The sequence below is a fragment of the Lycorma delicatula genome, chromosome 13, assembly GCF_047948215.1.
Source record: "Lycorma delicatula isolate Av1 chromosome 13, ASM4794821v1, whole genome shotgun sequence".
Taxonomy (NCBI): Eukaryota; Metazoa; Arthropoda; class Insecta; order Hemiptera; family Fulgoridae; genus Lycorma; species Lycorma delicatula.
In genome coordinates, this window is record NC_134467.1 from 28,607,773 (window position 1) to 28,632,752 (window position 24,980).

The 24,980-nt window shown below is 29.7% G+C and overlaps 1 protein-coding gene across 1 annotated transcript; it reads right to left on the bottom strand.

The window, feature by feature from the left end:
• Nucleotides 1–272: 272 nt before the first annotated feature.
• On the bottom strand, nucleotides 273–24,980 carry LOC142333584 (leucine-rich repeat-containing protein 51-like). Its single transcript, XM_075380893.1, has 5 exons — nucleotides 24,962–24,980; nucleotides 24,683–24,815; nucleotides 12,385–12,523; nucleotides 4,788–4,992; nucleotides 273–840 (listed from the first exon to the last, which is right to left on the bottom strand). The coding sequence occupies exons 3-5, from the start codon at nucleotides 12,396–12,398 to the stop codon at nucleotides 436–438; spliced, it is 624 nt and encodes a 207-aa protein (XP_075237008.1). The 5' UTR covers nucleotides 12,399–12,523; nucleotides 24,683–24,815; nucleotides 24,962–24,980; the 3' UTR covers nucleotides 273–435.

Here is a 24,980-nt window from a genome sequence, read left to right on the forward strand (position 1 = left end):
ACATTATTCTGACAAGATATGTACTAACTACTTTGAGAATGTCTTTGTGCTTTGTAGATTATTGGATTATTGTTTTTCAAAAAACATATAGATGAACTAGAAAGCATGGTTCAAATCTTGTCGGAATATGATATTATAATTCTTCAAGTTTTATTCATTCCATTATAATAATTATAAACAAAATATTTAATTAAATTTTATATAATTTATACTATATATACATCACATTTCAGATACAATAATAAATACATATTTTATTTAAAAAATATTATGTTCAAAATTGTGTTCTGAAACAAATATGTTTTATTGTGCTTATTACAAGTATTTATGAACAAAAGTATAAACAAATTTTATTTATAAAGAAATTTAAGTGAGTGGTTAAAGATGCTATCACAGTTAAAGTACAAAGATCTGTTGAATTACATGGAGAATCCTTTACAACATAGAATGGACAGTTGTAGTCGGCATTGCACTTCTTCGAGTACAAGACCTGCTAGATGATCGGGTGGAAGATCTAGTAGATGCTTCACGACGCGTAAGTGCACGTTTTCTATCAGCTGATGTAACATTATTAAAATCTAATGATTTTAATTGTGGTAAATTAACTAGAACCTTTGTTCTATAACCTCTTCTTTCTTCTAATGGATTACCATGAAGCGTTAGACTATATAATACATCTAAACATTTGAGTGGTCGTAATGTAGAAGCGAGATCTGATAACTGATTACCGTGAAGGTAAAGTATTTTAAGTGCACTAAATGATGTTATTTCTGGTGGGACAGTAGTTATTCGATTAAATGAAAGATCCAACCATGTTAGTAATTCGGGATGTTCCAACAACTGTAAACAAAAAAAAAAGATAAATAATGGGTAGGGAAAAAAGTTTTTATGTATTCTTTCTGGTAGATGGCTGCAGGATCGCAATAACTCTGGTAATATTATTTAAATCTGTGTGCTTTTGAAAGGTGACATATCCACTGAGTCTTTTTTAGAAAAGCTATTAAAATTGAATGAAAATAAAGAAGAAATACAATAACTTTTGAAATTTAATTATAAAAAAGGAAAGAATGCACACGAGAACAAAAAAATATTGTTGATATTTGTAGACATGATATGGTAGTATCTGTACCATGTCATGAACAAAGTTGGTTCAAATGATTTCAGTTTGGAAATTTTGATGTAAATGATGCACTTGATAGTTGGTCAATGAGTGAAAAAGTCAATGAAATCATGGAAAAGATTAATCATGACTGGCACATTAGCAGACATGATATCAATAACAAACTTATGTTTGGATGTCACATGATTTAACAATGAATATTTAACTGATTGAATTTCCAACAGTAAATTGTTGTTAAAATTAAATAAATCAAGTTATTTTTTAAAATGTCTCATAAGAGTCGATGAAATATGGATCACATACGATAATAATTTATGGAAAATATCGCTGTTCAAGCAAGTTAAACTCCAAAAACAGTGAAAAAGCCAGGATTGATATCAATAAAGTGATGCTGTATGTATGGTGAGTTCAGAAAGGAATTGTTCACTACAAGCTGCTATCGTGGAATCAAATAATTGATTCTAACCATTACTGTCAACAACTGGATAGACTACATCAAGTGTTCCGAGGTAAAGTAACCAGAATTGATCAAAAGGAAACACCTTCCAACACAGCAACACCTGATCCTCAAACATTTTTGGTGATCCATCAATAAACCCTTTAGGTTTATCTTTAAAAATTATGACAAAACATGATAAAACTTTTAAATTAAAAATTTTTTAAATTCATTATTATAATAATAATAATGGGATTTTTCTTATAAAAGCTCTATCAGGTTACCTTTATTAGTATTACCAGTAGTGCTGTCGCTTAGACACTCATCTTAATTAGAAAACCATATTAATTAATTATGTAATTGAATAATATATTTATTTTTGTTGAGTTTGTATGTTCAGAATTTTATTTTTATCAAATTATATTATATTTATAAATTTCCAATTGTACAAGTTTATTGAAATCTTGATTTTTACATGTCTAAAAATTTTCATTTTGTTTTAATGTCTTTGTCCTATACATGGCTCTGTGAAATAATTTTCAAAACTTGATTCTGTGTTATAGCATTCTCTATGCGTGAATGTTTATCTATGTCATTCATAAATTCCCATCTGAAGTATAATATAATCTCTTTAAGACTCCCTTCAAAGTTAAAGAATTAGTTTTCAAAGTACAATAATGGGCTCAGATCATTGTACAACCCTCGTAAATAAGAATCATGTAGAATGATGTTTAGAAAATTAAAAATGTTAACTTATCCTTTTATTTGTATTTATAGTTGTGCAAATTCTCTTTATCAAAGCAGACGTCGTTTCAGTGTATGAGGCAAGGCCTTATGCTTACATATTCATTTTTGAAAAAATACTTACCAAACCATTTGAAAAATCTTCCCACCAATCTATTTAAAATACAATTAAAAGAATTTTGTTTATAAAAACAATATTATTCTGTTGATTAAACTTTTAAATAATATTAATTAAAAATATTTAAGGGCACCTGGTATCCTGTTTTTTTAATTCATTTTTTTTGCATTTTTGCTTATTTCTAATGTTATTTTATACATATAAAACAATAAAATAAGCAAAAATAATATTTTTAGTAGCAAAATTGATTTTTTGTTAAGCACTACTCACCAAAAAATCTGAAGGTAAAAGTTTTTTCTAAACATTATTTGCTTTTTGTTAGCACTTATGAAAAAGAGATTTCATATTTATTTAGGGTAGTTGAAATTTTGATCATATTCAAAAGTGGATGGGCTCATAATTGTGAAAACTCTGCCAAGATGTGAAGAATGTTTTGTTAAAAGATGGTAAAAAAATTTCAGGGGTCAAATGAAAGATAAACTATTATAAGCACATTATCAGATTTTAATACGTACCACAAAATTCTCCTTAACTTTTCTATATGCTCCATCTATTTTACCAATGATCATTTCTCATTTCACTTCTGAACACTTTTCTTTAATCCACTGCTCTTTTACTAATTTGCACTACCTGTCTATAGTATTTCTTAATTGTCGATAGTTCTTTTTACCTTCTACATCACTTGCATTCTTACACTTTCTACATTCATCCATCAGCTGCAATATATCCTTTGATATCCCAGGTTTTCTACCAGTTCTCTTTGATCCACCTAAGTTTGCTTCTACTGATTTAAGAATCTCCTTTTTAACATTCTCCCATTCTTCTTCTATATTTTCTACCTTATCTTTTTTACTCAGACCTTTTGCGATGTCCTCCTCAAAAATCTTCTTATCTTCTCTTCCTGAAGCTTCTGTAAATTCCACAGATTCATCTGACACCTTTACTTCAGGTTTTTAAACCCCAATCAACATTTCATTATTACTAAATTATGGTTGCTATCAATGTCTGCTCCAGGATAAGCTTTGCAGTCGACGAGTTGATTTCTACATCTTTGTTTAACCAAGATATAATCTATCTGATTCCTTGCAGTGTCACCTGGCTTTTAGCATGTGTATATTTTTCTGTTATGATTTTTAAACTGGGTGGTGGCAATTATTAAATTATACTTCATGCAAAACTCAATAAGTTGATCTCTTTCATTCCTTTTGCCCAGCCTGTATTCACTCACAATATTTGCTTCCTTGCCTTTGCTGACGCTTGCATTCCAATCTCCAACTGTCATTAAATTTTCATTCCCTTTTATGTGTTTAATTGCTTAGTCAATTATTTTGTATACACATTCTACTTCATCATCATCATCATCATGGGTTCTTGTGGGCATATAGACGTGTTAACGTCTATATGCCTACAATCGTTGTCAGCTTAGGTTTTTATTTTATCCTTAATACAATGATTCTATCGTTATGCATTTTGAAATACTCTACTCTCCTCCCTATCTTGTTATTCATTACAAAACCTACTCCTGCCTGCCCTCTATTTGAAGCTGAATTAATAATTCTAAAATCACCTGACCAAAAGTCATTTTCCTCTTCTCACCAAACCTCACTAATTCCTACTTCATCTACATTTAACCTATCCACTTCCCTCTTTAAATTTTCTAACCAACCAACCTTTTTCAGACTTCTTACATTCCACACTCCGACTTGTAGAATGTTATTTTTTAATTTTCTGATGACCCCCATTCCTTAGCAGTCCCCACCCGGAGATCTTAACAGCGACTAGTTTACCTATGGAATATTTTACCAAGGAAGGCGGCTCCATCTTTGTTACATGAAAATGCAGAGAGCTACATTTTCTTGGGGAAAAAACAGCTGTAGTTTTCCATTGCTTTCAGCTGCACAGTACTTAGAAGTTTGGGAGTTTTCATATGGCCGTTTAAGTCCTCCTGACCTATGTCCTTAACAACTATTGGAAAAGCTGCTGCCCTCTTTCAGAATCATTCCTTAGTCTGGTTTTCAACAGATACCTCTCCAATATGGTTGCACCTTCGGTCCATCTACTCTGTATCACTGAGCACTCAAACCCTCTAACCATCAGCAATGTCTCATGATTCATAAACAGAGTTTTTTTATTAAAACAATTTTTGAAATTTTTATTACAGGTTTTTTTTGGATTCTTGTATCTGAAGAGTCATGCTGAGGGAAGCTACTAGTGAACCAACTTAGAAATTAATATCTGTTGGCTATGGAATAAGCCTAATGGCTATTAGGTAAAACCATGTCTCCTAATTTCTCCTCTTCCTCAAGAGTGGATGAATAACAAATGAAGGAATATCAGATTAATTTGCTAAGTATATGTATTTGACTAACCTGATATGCAACAGCATGTATTCCATGCACTGTAACTAATTGATTATTGTTTAATCGTAATGCAGTACAATTATAACGTCCGGTTGAAGCTTTACGATATTTTTTAACACCTCTTCTTGGTCTTTGTAACCTTAAATCTTCTATTGAAGTTAGCCCTTTAAATGAATAATCAAGAGGAGGTCCAGTGTCACCTGAATTAATAAATCTGAAAATAATAAGTATAATAAAATTAAAAATATCTTCTTTGTTATTAAAAAGAAAAACATAACAAAAATAATACTTTTAAAAGTAAATTACATTTTTAAATATAATTCAACCAGTTTAAACTCTAACATAAACTCAATGAAAATATTAATTGTACTTTTTTACTTATTTCTACATATGTGGATTTATTTTTTGAAAGGAAGCAAACAACCATTCTCTCCAACCAATTTTTAAGGAAAGTAAACATTTTTACTAAAATAGTTTACTGAAAAAAAAAAAAAAAACACATAATTAAGGCATTAACAGAACATATCAGTAAAAATGGAACAGAAAAAACACAGCTCTGGAAATCCAGATATCAAAATTACAAATATTAAGTTTCCTAACTGTAGAAATTTACTATAAAAAGAATCTTTTTATAAACATAAGATTAACACATTACAAATCTGTATTCAGACCTACGGAATTATTAAAATAGGAAATCTGACTGGCCTAAAAAATTTCTTCAATATCAAAAGGAAAATCCTAAGAAGAATCTATAGTCCCAGAAAAACCAGGGTGCAGACCAAAATCAAACAAGGATAATTTATAAAAACAAGAACATTCGGAAACTGCTCTTAAAAAAAAAAAAAAAAAAAAAACGATTAAATTTCCTTGAACACATGATCTGAATGAATCTAAAAAGACTAAATTAACAATTTTTTTTTGTAAAAATTTGAAAACTAAAGGGCTAAACAGGATACATAAAGCATATGAAACAATTTCAAAATCTATATATAAAAGGAAATTAATGTTCGGGTAGATCAAATTTTAGAGGAATAGTTTGTAATTTACAGGAATAAAGAGTGCCAAAAGAAAACGAACAGAAGAAAAAATGGGTGCGCTACAAAAAAAAAGAAAGAAATATGAAAAAGAGAAAAGATGTAAAAAATGATATTGGCAGTTAAACTACCAATTAGGCAGTTTCAAAAAAAAAAAAAATCACAAACTATTAAAACACAGTGCTCTTAGGGTGTTAAAATAGTTCTACAAAGGACAAACAGGATGTACCTTTTAATATTGTTATAATAAATACATAAAAACGCAATTATATAGAATCTAACAACAAAGTTTGTTGTAAAAAGCAATTAGATATAAAAATATATCATCATAGTATAAAAAATAAATATATAAATTTTACTAACGCCCAAGGCTCCATTATTTAATAAAAAAATAAATAAATAAAATAAATATATAAATAAAAAGTATTATAATAATTAGAATAATATAAACTGAATATAATGAGCTACAGTATAAATGTTCATAGTACATAGCTTAAATGAAATAGCAAAGTAAAGTAAAATAGAAATAAACACCAATGTTTCTTATTTTTATATAACTATATTGCAACACAACATATTTTACCACCTTCGAGCATGTGATGGAATCATATCTTATGAACATATAAAATAATATTAAAAATTTTTTTACTATAAAAAAGCAACTTTTACTATTAATCATTAACTTTATCAAACGAATAAACACAAAAGATAAAAAATAAAAAAGAGAAAAAAATATTAACTATTATTATTATTAATAAAAATAAACATTCATGCTCTAGTGATCATAGTATCTACACTGAATGCATAAAGATCATGCATACTGATCATCTATTCAAAAATATACTTTCTTTGATATAATTTATCAAAATGAATAGTATAATAATTTATCATTCGTTTTTGCTGTAGGTCAGTTATAATGAACGAAAAAATCTATAAACAATTCTCTCTCTCTCTCACCACGGTTTTGTTAAAAAAAAATCATTATTATTCACTAAATTGACTAAACGATTAATAGTTTTTACAAAATTTGACATCTAAATAATAAAGTTGTGTAATAATAAAATGGATACAATTGATTGTTATATAACTAATAAAATTGTTATTAAAAAAATTAATAACATCAAAGACAATCAACAGTGAAATAATGAAAAAAAAACAAAAAACACATCAATGAGAAAAACCAATTTTCTAAGCACAAACACAATTTTCATTTTTGATGACAATCATTTGACTGGTTCTATGTACTTTTCCATTCCCTTCTATTCTGTGCTTTGGTCTAAAAATACATTTACATCTGTATCATAAATCAACAGACAGAATGTTAACAAAACAAATGATTATATTTCACTTATCTTAGTTCTAAACTGGATACCACCAAGTTTATTGGATTAATTAATAATTTTTTTTAGTTTTTATTTTATTACAAAACGAAATTACTTTTAGTTTATAATCAAAAACAAATATTACATAAAACCCTGATGGCCTTTCTTTGGCTTCCCCTATTTACAGTATCCTAGCCAAAGTATTTCTGTAACCCACAGTGTAAATATCACATATCCACAAACCAAAAATCAACATGGTATATATATATATATATATATATATATATATATATATATATATTATATACCAGTACATTTTCATCAATATATCTTATTGAGGACAATTGAATAAGATAAAATGATAATTATTAGCATAAATAAATCTTTTATTCTTATCAGCATATAAATAATAAATTTAATATTATATGAAATATAAACCACCAAAGTACAGTAATAATAATAACCATATTAATTTCCAATAACCAGTTTTCGTGGTATCTCACATCGTCAGTTGGTATTAATTATATATCTATTACATAAAAACATATTTTTTAAAATTATGTTTTATATTTTGAAATTTTGAATAATATTACGAGTGTATGTGTAAATTTTAGCATCCAGTACTGGAATCATAATATTATTAAAAATTCCAAAATATAAAACAAATTTTTTTTTTTTTGGTAGCGTGAAAAACATTTTTACATTATCATTGCCTGGAACAAACATTATACAATATTTCGAAACAAAAGATATTTCAGTAATTATTAAATAGTCGAATACAGATGCACAGCCTTAAGAAACAAAAAGATATTCAATAGCATCATCGTATATTTCCCAGAATATCTTGGATGTTAGTTCCTATTTTTAATTTATTATACAATGCTGCATAACACACACATCCACAAGGATGTGGTGTATCATAAGTTGGCAGTCACAGCAAACACAAGCAGGTCATCAGTCTGATTCATTAGGTGTCCATGTGTAAAATTTGTTGCCCTATTCAAAAACGGTAAATAATAACCTCCTCTCTACGATTATTGGTATTGAAGACTGTATTATCTACTGCAGTAGTCTAGTCATCTTACCACCTTCCTCGGGAGTGCATTTAATAGAACTAATAAAAATCCCTTTTGGTACGTCAGAAGGTAGAGGTAGATTTCACCAGTGCTAAGAAGGGGATAAAAAAAGATTTTCACCTTAAAGTTAAGAAAAACTTCAAATTTACTCAATACAAAAATGGTTGAATGTGAAAGTAGTTTCACATTTTAGCATATGACAAGCCCCGTCTTCTTATAATTCCAGCAACATTTTGATCATCCCTTGCTGTAAGGGTTGGTCAAAAATTATTTCAGACAAACGTTTTAGGTAATGTTTAGAAGACTAATAACCACTTTTAACTGATTTGATACTGTATCTATTAAGGGAGGTATGATTTTTCTTGTCTTCAAAACCTCATTTTTTCCACCCCTTGGGCCAATGGTTGGCAATATCAAAAAATTTAACAGATAGTTTTAGGTTCTTATCCAAAAAATAGTAGGAACTTTAAACAAATTCAATATTTTACTTAATAAGAAAGTTATAGCGATATATATATATTTTTTTGTAAATCCCCTCCCCCTTTCCATTCCCATGGTCCAATTTTGGCCATTAATGAACTTGACTGAGATTTTGGGTCATTATATTTTACTTATCAATTTGAAAGTGATTGGCACAAAATTACGGCAGTTATAGTGTTTACAAGAAAGTGAAATATATATGTATATAAATGTATGTATAAACTTTTAAACTGATGGTGGTTTTGCGGTTTAGGGATGTGAAACGTAAAGATATGTCAAAATTTTCCAGAAGTTGAATCATGGTACCCATTAAAATCTACCTAAAATCAGTAGTAAACACAAGTGGTATCAGATGATTGGCTACATATATCTTTAACAGAAAAATCCGCATGTTCATTACCTGGGTTTCCCACATGGCTAGGGATCCAGCAGAAACTTACTTGTGTCTTGCGATGGTTCAACTCGGCAATTACATTATATATTCTGGTGATAGGATGTTTAGAATACAAACTTCTAAAGCTTGGACTGCACTATATGAATCATTACAAATGAAGATATGACAGTATTTTGGGTTAATGGTATTCAAAGCCTTATTGATAGCGTACAGTTCAGCATTGTAAACACTTGTAATATCAGCTAGAACACATAGGTTCTGTCATTTACAACAAAAGTGCATCAAATTCAAGTCCCATCTACTGTGTCTGGGTTTGTACTGGATAAAAATCGGTAAAACATTTGCTGAAAGATAGGCGTTTTGGATTTTTTATTATAATTTTGAATAAAAATGACAATGTTTTAATGTAATATATATAGAATTTAATACAAATTGAAGATGTGGGATACTGTGAAAACTGATTTCTGGAAATTAATATGGTAAGTTTAACCATAATTATTGTGTTTTGGTGGTATATATTTCATAGAATATTAAATTTTGTTAATACAGTGGTCAATAAGTTAATGAATAATTTGAATATTCAAAATAATAAATTATGGAAAGAATGAATTGATTTGTTACTCCATCAATATAAAAAAAAATACTGTAACAATGTTTATCTATACTGTTGATCAAAGGACCAAGGGAAACCATAAAAAGATCTTGATCAGAGCAGCATTGTAAAATACACAATTAATTATAAAATAAAAAATTATTGTGATTAATGTCTATATTAATTATTTAAAACACAAAAACATGACATAATGTTTAGGTAAATACATGAATTTTCTTTTCTGGGCAAAACATGCTTTTGCATTATCATGGCCCGAACATGATATATTTGTTGTAATAAAAAAATATATATCACTTATATCTAAGTTAAAATACTAAATTACTATCTGGTTTACGGCAAATGGCTTGAATAGCTAAAACACACTGCAAATTTAAATGAACTAAACATGAATATAAATGGATGGCAATAAGAAATCATAAAACATAAGATAGCAACATTTCATTATCCCCTAAAATAATCTGCATGTTGCACCTAGATGAAACTTGCAATGCAATGCCTCATAACAGATACAATCCACAAGGACTGGTGCACTGTTAGTTGGAAGTTGCAGTGAACACAAAGGAAGTTGCATCTGTTTGTGTCATCAGATATCCATGAGTGTGCCCTATACATAAACAGCATTTAATAACTTCCAAGATACTAATAATTCACGATTCACGTAATTAAAAATTATTTTATCATATATTTATGTATTGTTGAACGGGTTGCATAAGATTCAGGGACTTAAAAATAGTTTAATTGTATTATTTAAAAATTAAGTACAATTTTTTTTTTAAAGAGTAAAGGATTGGATATAACATTAATCCACAAATCACAACCAGTTTGTTATTTGAATTCCTAATTGTTAATACAACAAGTGATAAATATTAAAAAACACAACTGCTGAAAAAAAATTGTTTTTTTTTGTTCTGGTTTGGTTACATCATGATTTTTTATAATAGTAGCAAATACCCTGTTTGAATTTTGAAAATTGGAAGATTGTTTGCAAAGATATTATAAAAGCACCTCCCAAAATAGCACCTCAGGAGCACCCTTTGTTATCAGTTAGTTGATGGTGATGATTAGTCTAGCCCCGCATGAGGTGCTCATCACCTCATCACTAGCCTCACATACAGTCCCCCATGGAAACACCATAACTATTAAACAGAAATTTTTTAAATTTATTTAATATTATTTCATTTTATTTAAAGTAACTTTAATTCTATTATTTTTGTAATATTATTCATTCAATTCAAACCCAGATGACACAGTGGTAGGGACTCACAGTTCATAGTTCACTAATCATTTCATTAAAGTTTGTTCTTAACCGGCAAATCTCCACTACTATATATATATATATACACACAGCAAAATCTACTTATTCGTGGGGATTAGAGACCGTAAAAATTCCGCGAATACCTAAGGGAACAAATACTCATTTAAGGAAGAAAGGTTAGGTTCTATGTAAAATGAAAAAAAAAATCATGCGTACTTATTTAGGGCGATGTTATTAATGAAATACAGACGGCAACATTAATTATTTCCTAATTTACTCGTAAGAACTTACAGAGCTGTTTGATTTAAAAACTCACTACAGTACGTACAGTATGTACTGTATTAGAAAACGGTATTACATGTTCAAATAGTACTTGGTAATCGCCTTAAAAAGCCATACAAACAGTACTACATACACTAAAACCAAAATTACAGTAAGGAAATTTACAAAATTAACCTACAGTATTTTGGATTGCATTTACAAAAATTTGTAATTTTTCCTTGTCTCGCTTTTGTTTTTTTTTGTGTTTTAATTCTGTGTATTCTTGCATGACATCTTGAATTTAGCTCTTAAAGATTAACCCTCTATTCAAAGATGGATCAGCATAAAGTAAATGGAATGATTTAATGCCTTCGGTAAGCGTTTTGACATTTAACTGTATTCCAGGGATCGTATCTTCTACTTCTTCTCATTCATATTCTACCTGCGCCATAAATCTTTTATTTGTTAATGTCAATACATAATGTAATGTACGCGAATACGGAAAATGCTAGCCGCAAATATAGAAAAGACTGCAAAATATTGCACAGCGAATAACAAAATTGCCAATATGGAGATTTCACTGTGTGTGTGTATATATATATATATATATGTATATATATATATATATATATATATATATATATAATGTGTGAGTATACAGCCTATGACACCCAGTAATGCAAGGATTCCAACGCAGGGTCTACATTTAAATCAGTTCAGCCGTTGAACTGCTACAGTGGAACAAACAAACATATATCCTAAATATATTACACTCCTTTTTGGGCAGTCTTGTAAAAATAAGATATTTTGTTGGTAGTATTTTTTTTTTAAATTTATATGTATATTTTGTAAATATAATTACAAATGAAATTAATAAATATTTTAATTTTTATTCTTTACATTTCTTTCTACAACAAATTCACATATCATGATTGCTGTAATAGATTATCAACCAAACTGATATTACATTTTACTAGATTTTACTAAAACTTTTCTCTTCTGCAATTAATTCTACTACCAACTTATTTAATTTTCACTATTCTTTTTTAAACCAATTTCAAGAACACATGATTCATTAAGAATTGAGTCATCGTAGATGATTCATTAAAAATAATTTATATAAATGAGTTTTTAAATATAACATTTTGTAAAACTGATACGAAATACATACTTAGAAGTGCTCATTGTTTTTCCATTGTACGTATATTATTTAAATTTTTAATATACTTTAGTTTAGCTCTTTCTAAAAGATTATCAGCAGGTGTATATGAGGCTCTTGTACGTAATCTTGCTGTTGATAACTCAAGATCCTGAAATTTAAAAATAAATTATGTATATATATTACATACGCAGGGTGGTCAGACTTTCAGGACTACTGGTGAAAATAAAGACACTCATATAAAGAGGTTCAGAAACGCTTTGTTAGAGAATTTCGGCTTGCGAGGTAAAATTAAGCTAAACTGTACTTCAAGGGTAAATTCAGTGGTTTTATATAAAATCTGACCTGAAAAATTAAAAAAAAATATATCCCACTACTGTATTTTTAGTAGTTTTCAAAATATTTAGGGTAAAAGACAAAAGATTGTGATAAAAAACATACTATTTTATGACTGAGATAAAATAACTTAGGTAAATACATAATAAACACAAAAATTTAGAAAAAAATTTGATTATGGTGTAAAATGTTATGTATAAAACCCATAGAACCTAAATACAAATGTAAGAATTTCAACATTTATTAAAAATGAAACATAACAAAATGTGGCAGATTTTAACTACGTATTAAATTAAACAGATTTTTCAATATTACTCGTAAAAAACAAAAAAAATAAATAATTTAGAAACATAACTAATAGAAACACAAACAATAAAATATTAAAAATACAGTTCTGGGACCTATTTCTTTTTTAATTTTTAATTTCAGATTTTATGTAAAACCACCAAATTTACCCCTTAAATTGGGTCCCAAGAATTGCAGGCTAGCTTAATTTTATCGAGATGCAGAAATCAGGGTGAAATATTTTTTGTCAGCCAATATTCACCAATGAAGCATTTTCAAATTTTTGTTGATATGAACTTTTTTCTTTATTTTCACCAGTAGAACATGACCTGAGAGTTTGTTACTCTCTCTCTCTCTCTGTGTGTATGTATGTGTTTTTGATAAAAAAAATATATTTTTTTTATTACACATATGAAAATGCACCATCAACTTAAATCATTAGTCAACAGTCGATGGCAAAGTACATATAGTATATATTCTGTACATAAATGGAAACTATGCTGAATATCGTGCTTAAATTCAATGATACATAAGAACTGACCAATCAGAATAAAGCAATAATGTTTGATATATTTATTCTTAATTTAATCCTTCACTTTCATGAGATGAATTTTAGGTGTTATGTAATTATACATTTAAGAAAAATGGAGTTAAAATTTAGCAAGGAATTCTATATGTTCATATATGCAAAAAGTTTTCGTCTTATTTTTGGATTCAGAATTATTATTAATGTTTTTTTCAGTATGTAACTTGTTTTAAAAAGATTAATTTCAAACTATATAGTGCATATAGTACCGTGTGACAAGGTGCATTGTCATGATGCAGCATCCAGTTGTCTTTGATGGCTGCAAATGCCGTTACTACAATGCCGTTACTATCGAAAAAACAAATTAGCATGGTTTTAATTTGATTCATGATGCTGCATCATGACATTGCACCTTGTCACACTGCACCCTCAATTAATGAGTTTTTGGCACAGAAAACATTCCTGTAGTTCCTCAACCACCTTCTATTCACCTGAATTGAGTCGCTGCAACGTTTTCCTGTTCCTGACTTTAAAAAATTACCTCAAAGAACACCATTTTGGAACAGTAGAAAATATGAAAAAAAATGTAACCATCCCTCTGAAGGATATTCTGGCTTCTGAGTTCCAATACTGCTATGAAGAATGGGTAAATCATTTGAAGCATTGCGTGGATTCCCAAGGAAACTATTTTGAAGGTGATAAGAGTCCATGTATAAGTGGATTGTAAATAAAAAGTTTTTCTGAACCAGTCTCATTACTTTATTTAAGACCTCGTATATACACTGGACAGCCTGTCTAGCCAGAACCTAGATCCTCAGGCCCAGACCCATGGATCCCACAGTTATATCCGCATGATTGTGAGAATAATACTGATAAATAACAATATTAAAGTATTCAGGCTTTATAGAAACCTGAAAAAGAAACAAAATTACAAATGACAGAATAATAGTAGGTATGGTAACTATCACACACCTTTGACAACGAAAAATTCATAACTTATTTCTCTGCCATGGAGGAACAAAATATAATAATGAAATAAAAGGATAAATCCATTTTTCCTTAATGAACACCTCTTTAATTTATAACTTCACCCTACCTGGAGGTGATAAAATAATTAATATTTTAACCTTCAAGGCCTCCTCTATGAATCATGAGACCTTGCTGTTGGTGAGGGGGCTTGAGTGCTCAGGGATACAGAGTAGCTGGACCGAAGGTACAACCATATCGGAGAGGTATCTGTTGAGAGCCAGACTAAGGAATGATTCCTGAAAGAGGGCAGCAGCTCTTTCAGTAGTTGTTAGGGGCATGAGTCAGAATGACTTAAACGGCCATCTCAACATCACTCAGTCCTCTGAGTACTGCGCAGCTGAAAGCAATGGAAAACTACAGCTGCTTTTTTTCCAAGAAAATGTGGCTCTCTGCATTTTCATATAGCAATGATGGAGGCGCCTTCCTTGGTAAAATATTCCGGAGGTAAACTAGGGGACTAGTTTGGATCTCCGGTGGGGACTACTAAGGAAGGGGTCACCAGAAAATTAAAAAATAACATTCTACGAGTCGGAGCGTGAAATGTTAGAAGTTTAAAAAAAGTTGGTAGGCTAGAAAATTTAAAAAGGGAAATGGATAGGATAAATGTGGATGTAGTAGGAATTAGTGAGGTTCGGTGGGAAGAGGAAGGCGACTTTTGGTCAGGTGATTTTAGAATAATTAACTCAGATTCAAATAATGGGCAGGCAGGAGTAGGTTTCATAATGAACAAGAAGATAGGGAAGAGAGTAGAGTATTTCAAAACGCATAGTGATAGAATCATTGTAATAAGGATAAAATCAAAACCTAAACCGACAACGATTGTTAACGTCTATATGCCTACAAGTGCCCATGATGATGATGAGGTAGAGTGTGTATACGAAGAGATTGATGAAGCAACTAAACACGTAAAAGGAGATGAAAATTTAATAATAGTTGGAGATTGGAATGCAAGCATTGGAAAAGGCAAGGAAGGAAATATAGTGGGTGAATACGGGCTGGGCAAAAGGAATGAAAGAGTGGACCGACTTATAGAGTTTTGCACGAAGTATAATTTAGTAAATGCCAACAACCAATTTAAAAATCATAATAGAAGAATATACACTTGGAAAAATCCAGGAGATACTGCAAGGTATCAGATAGATTATATCATGGTTAAGCAAAGATTTAGAAATCAACTCGTTGACTGCAAAACTTACCCTGGAGCAGACATTGATAGCGACCATAATTTGGTGACAATGAAATGTAGATTGGGGTTTAAAAACCTGAAGAAAAGGTGTCAGATGAATCGGTGGAATTTAGAGAAGCTTGAGGAAGAGGAGGTAAAGAAGATTTTTGAGGAGGACATCGCAAGAGGTCTGAGTAAAAAAGATAAGGTAGAAAATGTAGAAGGAGAATGGGAGAATGTTAAAAAGGAAATTCTTAAATCAGCAGAAGCAAACTTAGGCGGAATAAAGAGAACTGGTAGAAAACCTTGGGTTTTAGACGATATATTGCAGCTGATGGATGAACGTAGAAAATATAAGAATGCTAGTGATGAAGAAAGTAAAAGGAACTATCGGCAATTAAGAAATGCTATAAACAGGAAGTACAAACTGGCAAAAGAAGAGCGGATTAAAGAAAAGTGTTCAGAAGTGGAAATAGAAATGAACATTGGTAAAATAGATGGAGCATACAGGAAAGTTAAGGAAAATTTTGGGGTACATAAATTAAAATCTAATAATGTGTTAAACAAAGATGGTACACCAATATATAATACGAAAGGTAAAGTCGATAGATGGGTGGAATATATTGAAGAGTTATATGGAGGAAATGAATTAGAAAATGGTGTTATAGAGGAAGAAGAGGAAGTTGAGGAGGATGAAATGGGAGAAACAATACTGAGATCTGAATTTAAGAGAGCATTAAAAGATTAAAGTGGCAGAAAGGCTCCTGGAATAGAAGGAATACCTGTAGAATTACTGCGCAGTGCAGGTGAGGAAGCGATTGATAGATTATAGAAACCGGTGTGTAATATTTATGAAAAAGGGGAATTTCCGTCAGACCTCAAAAAAAGTGTTATAGTAATGATACCAAAGAAAGCAGGGACAGATAAATGTGAAGAATATAGAACAATTAGTTTAACTAGTCATGCATCAAAAATCTTAACTAGAATTCTATACAGAATAATTGGGAGGAGAGTGGAAGAAGTGTTAGGAGAAGACCAATTTGGTTTCAGGAAAAGTATAGGGACAAGGGAAGCAATGTTAGGCCTCAGATTAGTAGTAGAAGGAAGATTAAAGAAAAACAAACCAACATACTTGGCGTTTATAGATCTAGAAAAGGCATTCGATAACGTAGATTGGAATAAAATGTTCAGCATTTTAAAAAAATTAGGGTTCAAATACAGAGATAGAAGAACAATTGCTAACATCCTAACATGTACTGGAACCAAACAGCAACAGTAATAATTGAAGAACATAAGAAAGAAGCCGTAATAAGAAAGGGAGTCCGACAAGGATGTTCCCTATCTCTGTTACTTTTTAATCTTTACATGGAACTAGCAGTTAATGATGTTAAAGAACAATTTAGATTCGGAGTAACAGTACAAGGTGAAAAGATAAAGATGCTACGATTTGCTGATGATATAGTAATTCTAGCCGAGAGTAAAAAGGATTTAGAAGAAACAATGAACGGCATAGATGAAGTCCTATGCAAGAACTATCGCATTAAAATAAACAAGAACAAAACAAAAGTAAGAAATTTAGTAGAAATAACAAAGATGGACCACTGAATGTGAAAATAGGAGGAGAAAAGATTATGGAGGTAGACGAATTTTGTTATTTGGGAAGTAGAATTACTAAAGATGGACGAAGCAGGAGCGATATAAAATTCCGAATAGCATAAGCGAAACGAGCCTTCAGTAAGAAATATAATTTGTTTACATCAAAAATTAATTTAAATGTCAGGAAAAGATTTTTGAAAGTATATGTTTGGAGTGTCGCTTTATATGGAAGTGAAACTTGGACAATCGGAGTATCTGAGAAGAAAAGATTAGAAGCTTTTGAAATGTGGTGCTAGAGGAGAATGTTAAAAATCAGATGGGTGGATAAAGTGACAAATGAAGAGGTATTGCGGCAAATAGATGAAGAAAGAAGCATTTGGAAAAATATAGTTAAAAGAAGGGACAGACTTATAGGCCACATACTAAGGCATCCTGGAATGGTCGCTTTAATATTGGAAGGACAGGTAGAAGGGAAAAATTGTGTAGGCAGGCCACGTTTTTGAATATGTAAAACAAATTGTTAGGGATGTAGGATGTAGAGGGTATACTGAAATGACTAGCACTAGATATGGAACCTTCAAGGGAGCTAGGGCCTCGGTCTTGGCTTAAAACCTTCCATGGTATAATACAAATGTATCCTGATAATTTGAAAGCAATCGATGGTTGGTTCTTTAAAATGAAATATATCTAAAAACCTTCTCAGTTTAGCCAAGAAATATAGGTAAAAATTTGGTTACAATTGATCATGTAGTTTTTTAGTTTATCCTGAACAAACAAAATCCCTCTCTGTTTTTATATAATAGTATATATATATATATATATACATATACACAAAACTATTTGAGATTTGAGGTACACATGTAAATATACTAAAGTTCCTTTAAAAGTCTAAAACTAACACACATTTCAAAGAACCTTAGACCTCTTGACTTCAAAAAGCAGCTGATTTTGTGATAACAATTTTAACCATCAGACTAACTTAGCAGGTGACTTTATTCAATATATTACAATAAAGCTTATTAAAAAGGCGTATAATAAAAATAAATGAAAAAAAGGAAAAAATTTTACTCACAGAACTGTTTATAACACCACTGTTTGGCACACATTAAAAATAAACGTAAAAATTCATAAAAGAAAGTGAAGCATTTAAAAAATTTGTTCTTTATCGTTTATCACGAATTTAAATGCTTTAATACATGCAAAGAAAAATGAGATATATTTTACATGAAAAAAATGTTATCTTTAAAAATAATTGGTACAGAATAATAAGTGTTGAATGTAAATAATTTATGCTTAATTTGCATGAGAACATATTTTTTTTTACAAATCTACTCTTTTCTATGTTACATTATATTTGTGTAATATGTAAATTATGATATTATCAAACATGCACTTCTATTATCAAACTGTTACCTACACTTAAATGTCTAAAAAATAAAAAAAGGAAAAAAGCTTTTTAACCTTTAACGTAATTAGTTAAAATTTACTTAATATCGTTTTACAAACATAGCCTAAATAATGGATTATTAAATTATAATTTTAATACAAATCTTACACAAAACATACTAAATTATCATGGAAAGGTTTAACTAGTAATAATTATATTACAATGTCTATGTACTACAGGTCAATCGTGGTGCCTGTAGAATATTAATTGTAAAAAAAACAAAATAAATTCTGCAGCTTTGCTATCAAAAAAAAAGGAAGAACTGATTCAACATATGGAAGATCTAAAACAGGCAGCTAACAGAGTAGGCCTATAGATATCCTTTGAAAAATCAAAAATAATGCTCAGCATCAAAAACTACCCCAAAAAGAAAATTAGAACAGAATATAAAATCTTAAAGTGATATCTAATTTCAAATATCTAGGGGAAATAATAAAAATACAAAATTTTAGATAGAATGACAATAGAAGAGAGAAGAAACAAATTGGACAAATTATGTTTCCTGACTAAAAATATCTCCAATAAAAAGAACCTCTCAAAAACGGCCAAACTCAAGCATTAAGCCACAGTGGTACTATATGGAAGTGAAATGTTATACTTCTGCACATGGAACTGTTAAAGAAAATAGAGAGAAAAGTAATCTTAAGTCTCAAGAAAAGTATATAGATGAAATCCAACCAAGAAATATATGAATTAACAGAGAATATAAAAAAGCAATCGAAAGCAGATATATTCCTGGGCCATGTGTGCACAATGAACAAACAGAAACAAAATAAACAAACCATGAGTAGGCATATTACAACGAATGAAGAAAGAACTACAGAACCTTCATTTCCAAGAGCAGGAAATGAAAGGTAGAAAACTATTCAGACAAAAAATACACGAAGCTGAGTTTGAAACAATGAGGAAGGAAAAGAATCACACCAAAATGAAATGATCGGAAGAGAGAAAGACCAAACACACAGAATGAAAGTGGGAGAAAAGAAAAAGAAATCAGAAGAAATAATATTTGAGTGGTCCATAGTTGGCCTAACCGCAAAAAAAATCCAAAAGAAATATTCATCTGCAATGAAAAATGTACATATAACCAGTTGTTTAGAATAAAAAAATTAGAATAAGTAAAAAAAAACTCAGAATAAAAACTAAAACTAACTTTTTTATTCTGACTGGTACATAATAATACATATCAAGACTTTATAAAATCCCTAAATTATAAAATCTCCCTATTGCAATGGCGTAAAACATGTGAAGATCAAGTCGCACCTAATGAGGCCTCATCCAACATTCTCTGACAAATCTGATTCAAAATATGAGTGAATACTAGTTCTTCCTGTACTACAACATGGTAAGAAAGATGCTGAAATGCTGGTTGCTAAGCAACCACGGGCCCAGCCCTCTAGTTATACATATAAAAACAAAATATTTGTGATAAAGCACATATTAATTATTTAAATACAAGCATGAGAAATAATATTAAAATGTATATTAAACACAAAGTATAATAAAAAAGTAATTCACAATTCAGATGGATGAATTTGCTATTGAAAATTATTGAACACATATGTGTAATATGTACTATACAGTGAGCCCCATGATTAAGTAAATATAATTCAGGATTGCATTGTCCAGGTAATATAAAAATTTCATATAAACAAAAGATTGAAAACGTATTGTTTTCCAGTTACAGCTGCTGAAGGATTTTTACTTAAATTTGTATTATAAATGTAAATTAATATCATATTAGATGAATTTTAATACCATTAAATAGGCTAATTTAATATCAATATTTGTTGGTTTTAAAAATAAAGAATTTAAAAACTTGAATCCAAAAACCTGTAACTCAATTATTATCATACCATCAATTTTTTTTCATAAATCAATTAACTTCATAAAAAAAACATTAAAAAATTGATTTAAAATCTAAAACTATCTGGTCATTTCGATTGTTAAACAATCATCACCAGTAAATACTGAGGGAATAATCATTTATTTATTTCTTTTTTTTAGCAACTAAAAGGTCTACTCACAAAAATATAGCTAACTTAATCTCTTATTATTTTTATGATGAAAAAATAAGTTTTGTATTTTGTGAAAAAATGCCACACCTAACTGGGATTTGAACCCAGAACCTTCCAGATGAAAAACAGAGATGCTACTATTCTACAAAAGTAATAGGATAATAATAAAATTATAAATATATAGAAAACCAGACAAATCGATCGACAACTGGTCATAATGTTTGTTTACTACAACATATTTTATAATAAGTCCATAACAAACAGGAATTACATAATTGGTAATTTTACTTTATCAATACAGGTCCAAAAAGTTCATTACTATGAACGTAAAGGACCAATATTTATGTTTTATTTTTTATTCCTAAAAGGGTACATAGCAATTTTATCAACTTGTAAACAATATGGAGCCCCCACAGCCCAATGAGGTAAGGATGATATATATATAAGACAAGTAAATGAAGTATAGTCTTGTACAGATGCAGACCAACCACTCCTGAATGTGTTTTTAACTGAACCCCAACCACCAAATAAAAGTGGTATCCACTGCCTAGTATTCAAATCTGTAAAATAGTAAATTATATTTTCTAGAATTTGAAAATTAACTTCAACATAGAAAATTATTTGTTAAAGTGCTTATTTGTGACAAGTTTACCATTAGACTAGACTACTGTGTGGATTAATATCTAATTAATATTCAGAATATAAATATATTAAAAGTTTTCTATTATTAGAGCATTAACCAGTTCTCTCCCTTAAATTTTTCTCAAAGGAAAGGATATCAGTTTGGTTTAAGAATCATGGTATTTTTTATAATTAAATAGAATTACTAAAGATGGACGAAGCAGGAGCGATATAAAATGCCGAATAGCACAAGCGAAATGAGCCTTCAGTAAGAAATATAATTTGTTTACATCAAAAATTAATTTAAATGTCAGGAAAAGATTTTTGAAAGTGTATGTTTGGAGTGTCGCTTTATATGGAAGTGAAACTTGGACGATCGGAGTATCTGAGAAGAAAAGATTAGAAGCTTTTGAAATGTGGTGCTATAGGAGAATGTTAAAAATCGGATGGGTGGATAAAGTGACAAATGAAGAGGTATTGCAGCAAATAGATGAAGAAAGAAGCATTTGGAAAAATATAGTTAAAAGAAGAGACAGACTTATAGGCCACATAGTAAGGCATCCTGGAATAGTCGCTTTAATATTGGAAGGACAGGTAGAAGGAAAAATTTGTGTAGGCAGGCCACGTTTGGAATATGTAAAACAAATTGTTAGGGATGTAGGATGTAGAGGGTATACTGAAATGAAATGACTAGCACTAGATAGGGAATCTTGGAGAGCTGCATCAAACCAGTCAAATGACTGAAGACAAAAAAAAAAGTAATAAAAATTTACCCCAGATCACAGTGGGCAATCTGAATTGTGGGTTAGATTATTTATATCCTAACTTTGAACTTTTGATTCCAGATTATGTAATTCCAGACTGTCAAAATTTTGTAATTAACAGATTTATTTAATTAATAATTTTTATAATTTCTTTGTTACCAATTTTTTCCATTATCTTCTTTTTTTTACACAATATTTCTTCAGTATATATAAACGATAAATGTTCAACAATCAAAATGACATCTAGTCTTATATTTTAAGTTAATAAAAATAATTTTTTTTTACTTTCCTGGCAAATATAGCTAGAATAGCTATATTAAAGAGGAAAGTGTGATGATTATGTCAAAAATGGGGTATCAGGGTTTTTACAAATCTTTACGTTCTAGGGTCCAACTAGTGTATGTAAACCAAAAAGATATGTGTGTGTGTGTGTGTGTGTGTGTACACATATATATATATATATATATATATATATATATATATATAGTATGTGTGTGTGTTTGTACACTGTTTTTGGCCTTCTAGCTGAGGATTGTCAAAACTGATTTTCTTCAAATTCGACTCAAATATTTTTATATCTAGGATATATTAATCATTAATTTTTTTCAAAATTCGTTTTGGCAGTGTGAGTACAATGTGAAAAAAAACAATTTTGACTTTCTTCAGAGGCATTATAGAGAAAAATTTATTAAAACAAATTTATTACCTACAATACATATATAAATAATCAAAAAATTTTATTTTCAAAAAATAAACCGGAACCTCTTAAAATTGAAATATAAGTTTTTTGTTTAAACCAATTATAAGCTCACATTACAAAGACAACTTCAAGAATGGAAGTGGTCAGATAGTGTAGCCACAACATAGAAGCAAACAAAAAATTCTCTGTATTCACATTAGTTTGCATGCTATTAACCCACCGTGTTGGTCTAGTGGTGAAAGCGTCTTCTCAAATCAGCTGATTTGGAAATTGAGAGTTCCAGCGTTCAAGGCCTAGTAAAGTCAGTTATTTTTACACGGATTTGAATACTAGATCGTAGATGATGGTGTTCTTTTGGTGGTTGGGTTTCAATTTACCACACATCTCAGATATGGTCGAACTAAGACTGTACAAGACAACACTTCATCTACACTCATACATATCATTCTCTGAAGTATTATCTGAATGGTAATTACCATACAAAATTTTTTATTTCATAAAAATAACCAAACATGTAAAAAACTACAAAAATATGAAGCAGGGATCATTTTTTGACCAATATGAATAATGTTGTTTCTTTGTTCTATTGAGTATAATTAATATAAAACTTCAGTAACTGATTTAGAGATAAAAGTAAAATAGGTGATGTAAGCAGATATGTTAGTTTGCCGTATTATTTGTCTACAATTTTTTTGTGTTAGATCAATAGAAGTTTCATTATCAAAATTATCCTAGGGAAATAGATTTGTTACGTAGGGAGATATATACATTATTTTGTTACAAAGAGGTAAAGTATGGGTAGGTTAGATTTAAAGCTGTAACCCACCGGGTTGGTCTAGTGGTGAACTCCCAAATCAGCTGATTTGGAAGTCAAGAGTTCCAGCGTTCAAGTCCTAGTAAAGCCAGATATTTTTACATGGATTTGAATACTAGATCGTGAATACCGGTGTTCTTTGGTGGTTGGGTTTCAATTAACCACACATCTCAGGAATGGTCGAACTGAGAATGTACAAGACTACACTTCATTTACACTCATTACATATCATCCTCATTCATCCTCTGAAGAATTATCTTAATGGTAGTTACCGGAGGCTAAACAGGAAAAGAGAGAGAGAGATTTAAAGCTTTAAACCCATCAGTTTGGTCTAGTGGTGAACGCATCTTCCCAAATCAGCTGATTTGGAAGTCGAGTGTTCCAGCATTCAAGTCCTAGAAAGGTCAGTTATTTTTACACAGATTTGAGTACTAGATCACGGATAATGGTGTTCTTTGGTGGCTGGGTTTCAATTAACCACACATCTCAGGAATGGTCGAATTGAGACTGTACAAGACTACACTTCATTTACACTCATACATATAATCTGAAGTATTATTTGAAAAGTAATTACCGGAGGCTAAACAGGAAAAAAAAATATTTAAAGTTGTAAACTGAAGGAATTTAAAACCTTACATTCTTAATTTACATGTCTACATTAGTACATTGTATTCTGATTTTCCTCTTTACTGTAAACCTCTAGATATCAACACAACCAAATCTAAAGTAGGTTAATAATTTTGATGAACTGTTACATATAAAAACCACAAAAAAACAGAAATACTCTTATTACAAAATGTATATTCTAAATTGAGCTATTTTTTCTCTTTTACTGAGTTTATTGAAATTTTTTTTTAAATTCTAGAATCCTGTAATTTCTTTGTTTAATTTTGATATAAAAAAATTCTCCAAAACGAATCCAAAAAAAAGGTTAGTTATTCTTGAGTCGCATAAATTACAAAAAAAACCAAACTATATTTAATTAACAAAAGAAAAGTTATATACAAACTTTTATAAATTTTTTATTTCTTTTTTTGGCACTGGCGAATTTTTTCTCAACGGAATTATTTTCAGAATCGTCTGCTGTAGTAGTAGTAGTATTTAGTTCATTGGATTTATTACTCTGTGAACTCGTACCTCTTCTGAAACAGAAAATAAAAAATAAATAAAAAAATAATAAAAATAAAATCTTAAATTTCATTATGAAGTTGCTTTTATGTAGGCATCTATATAATGTTATCTTAACCTATAAATCATAATTAATGTATTTATATTTGTATCTATATACATTGATGTTCGCTTAATAT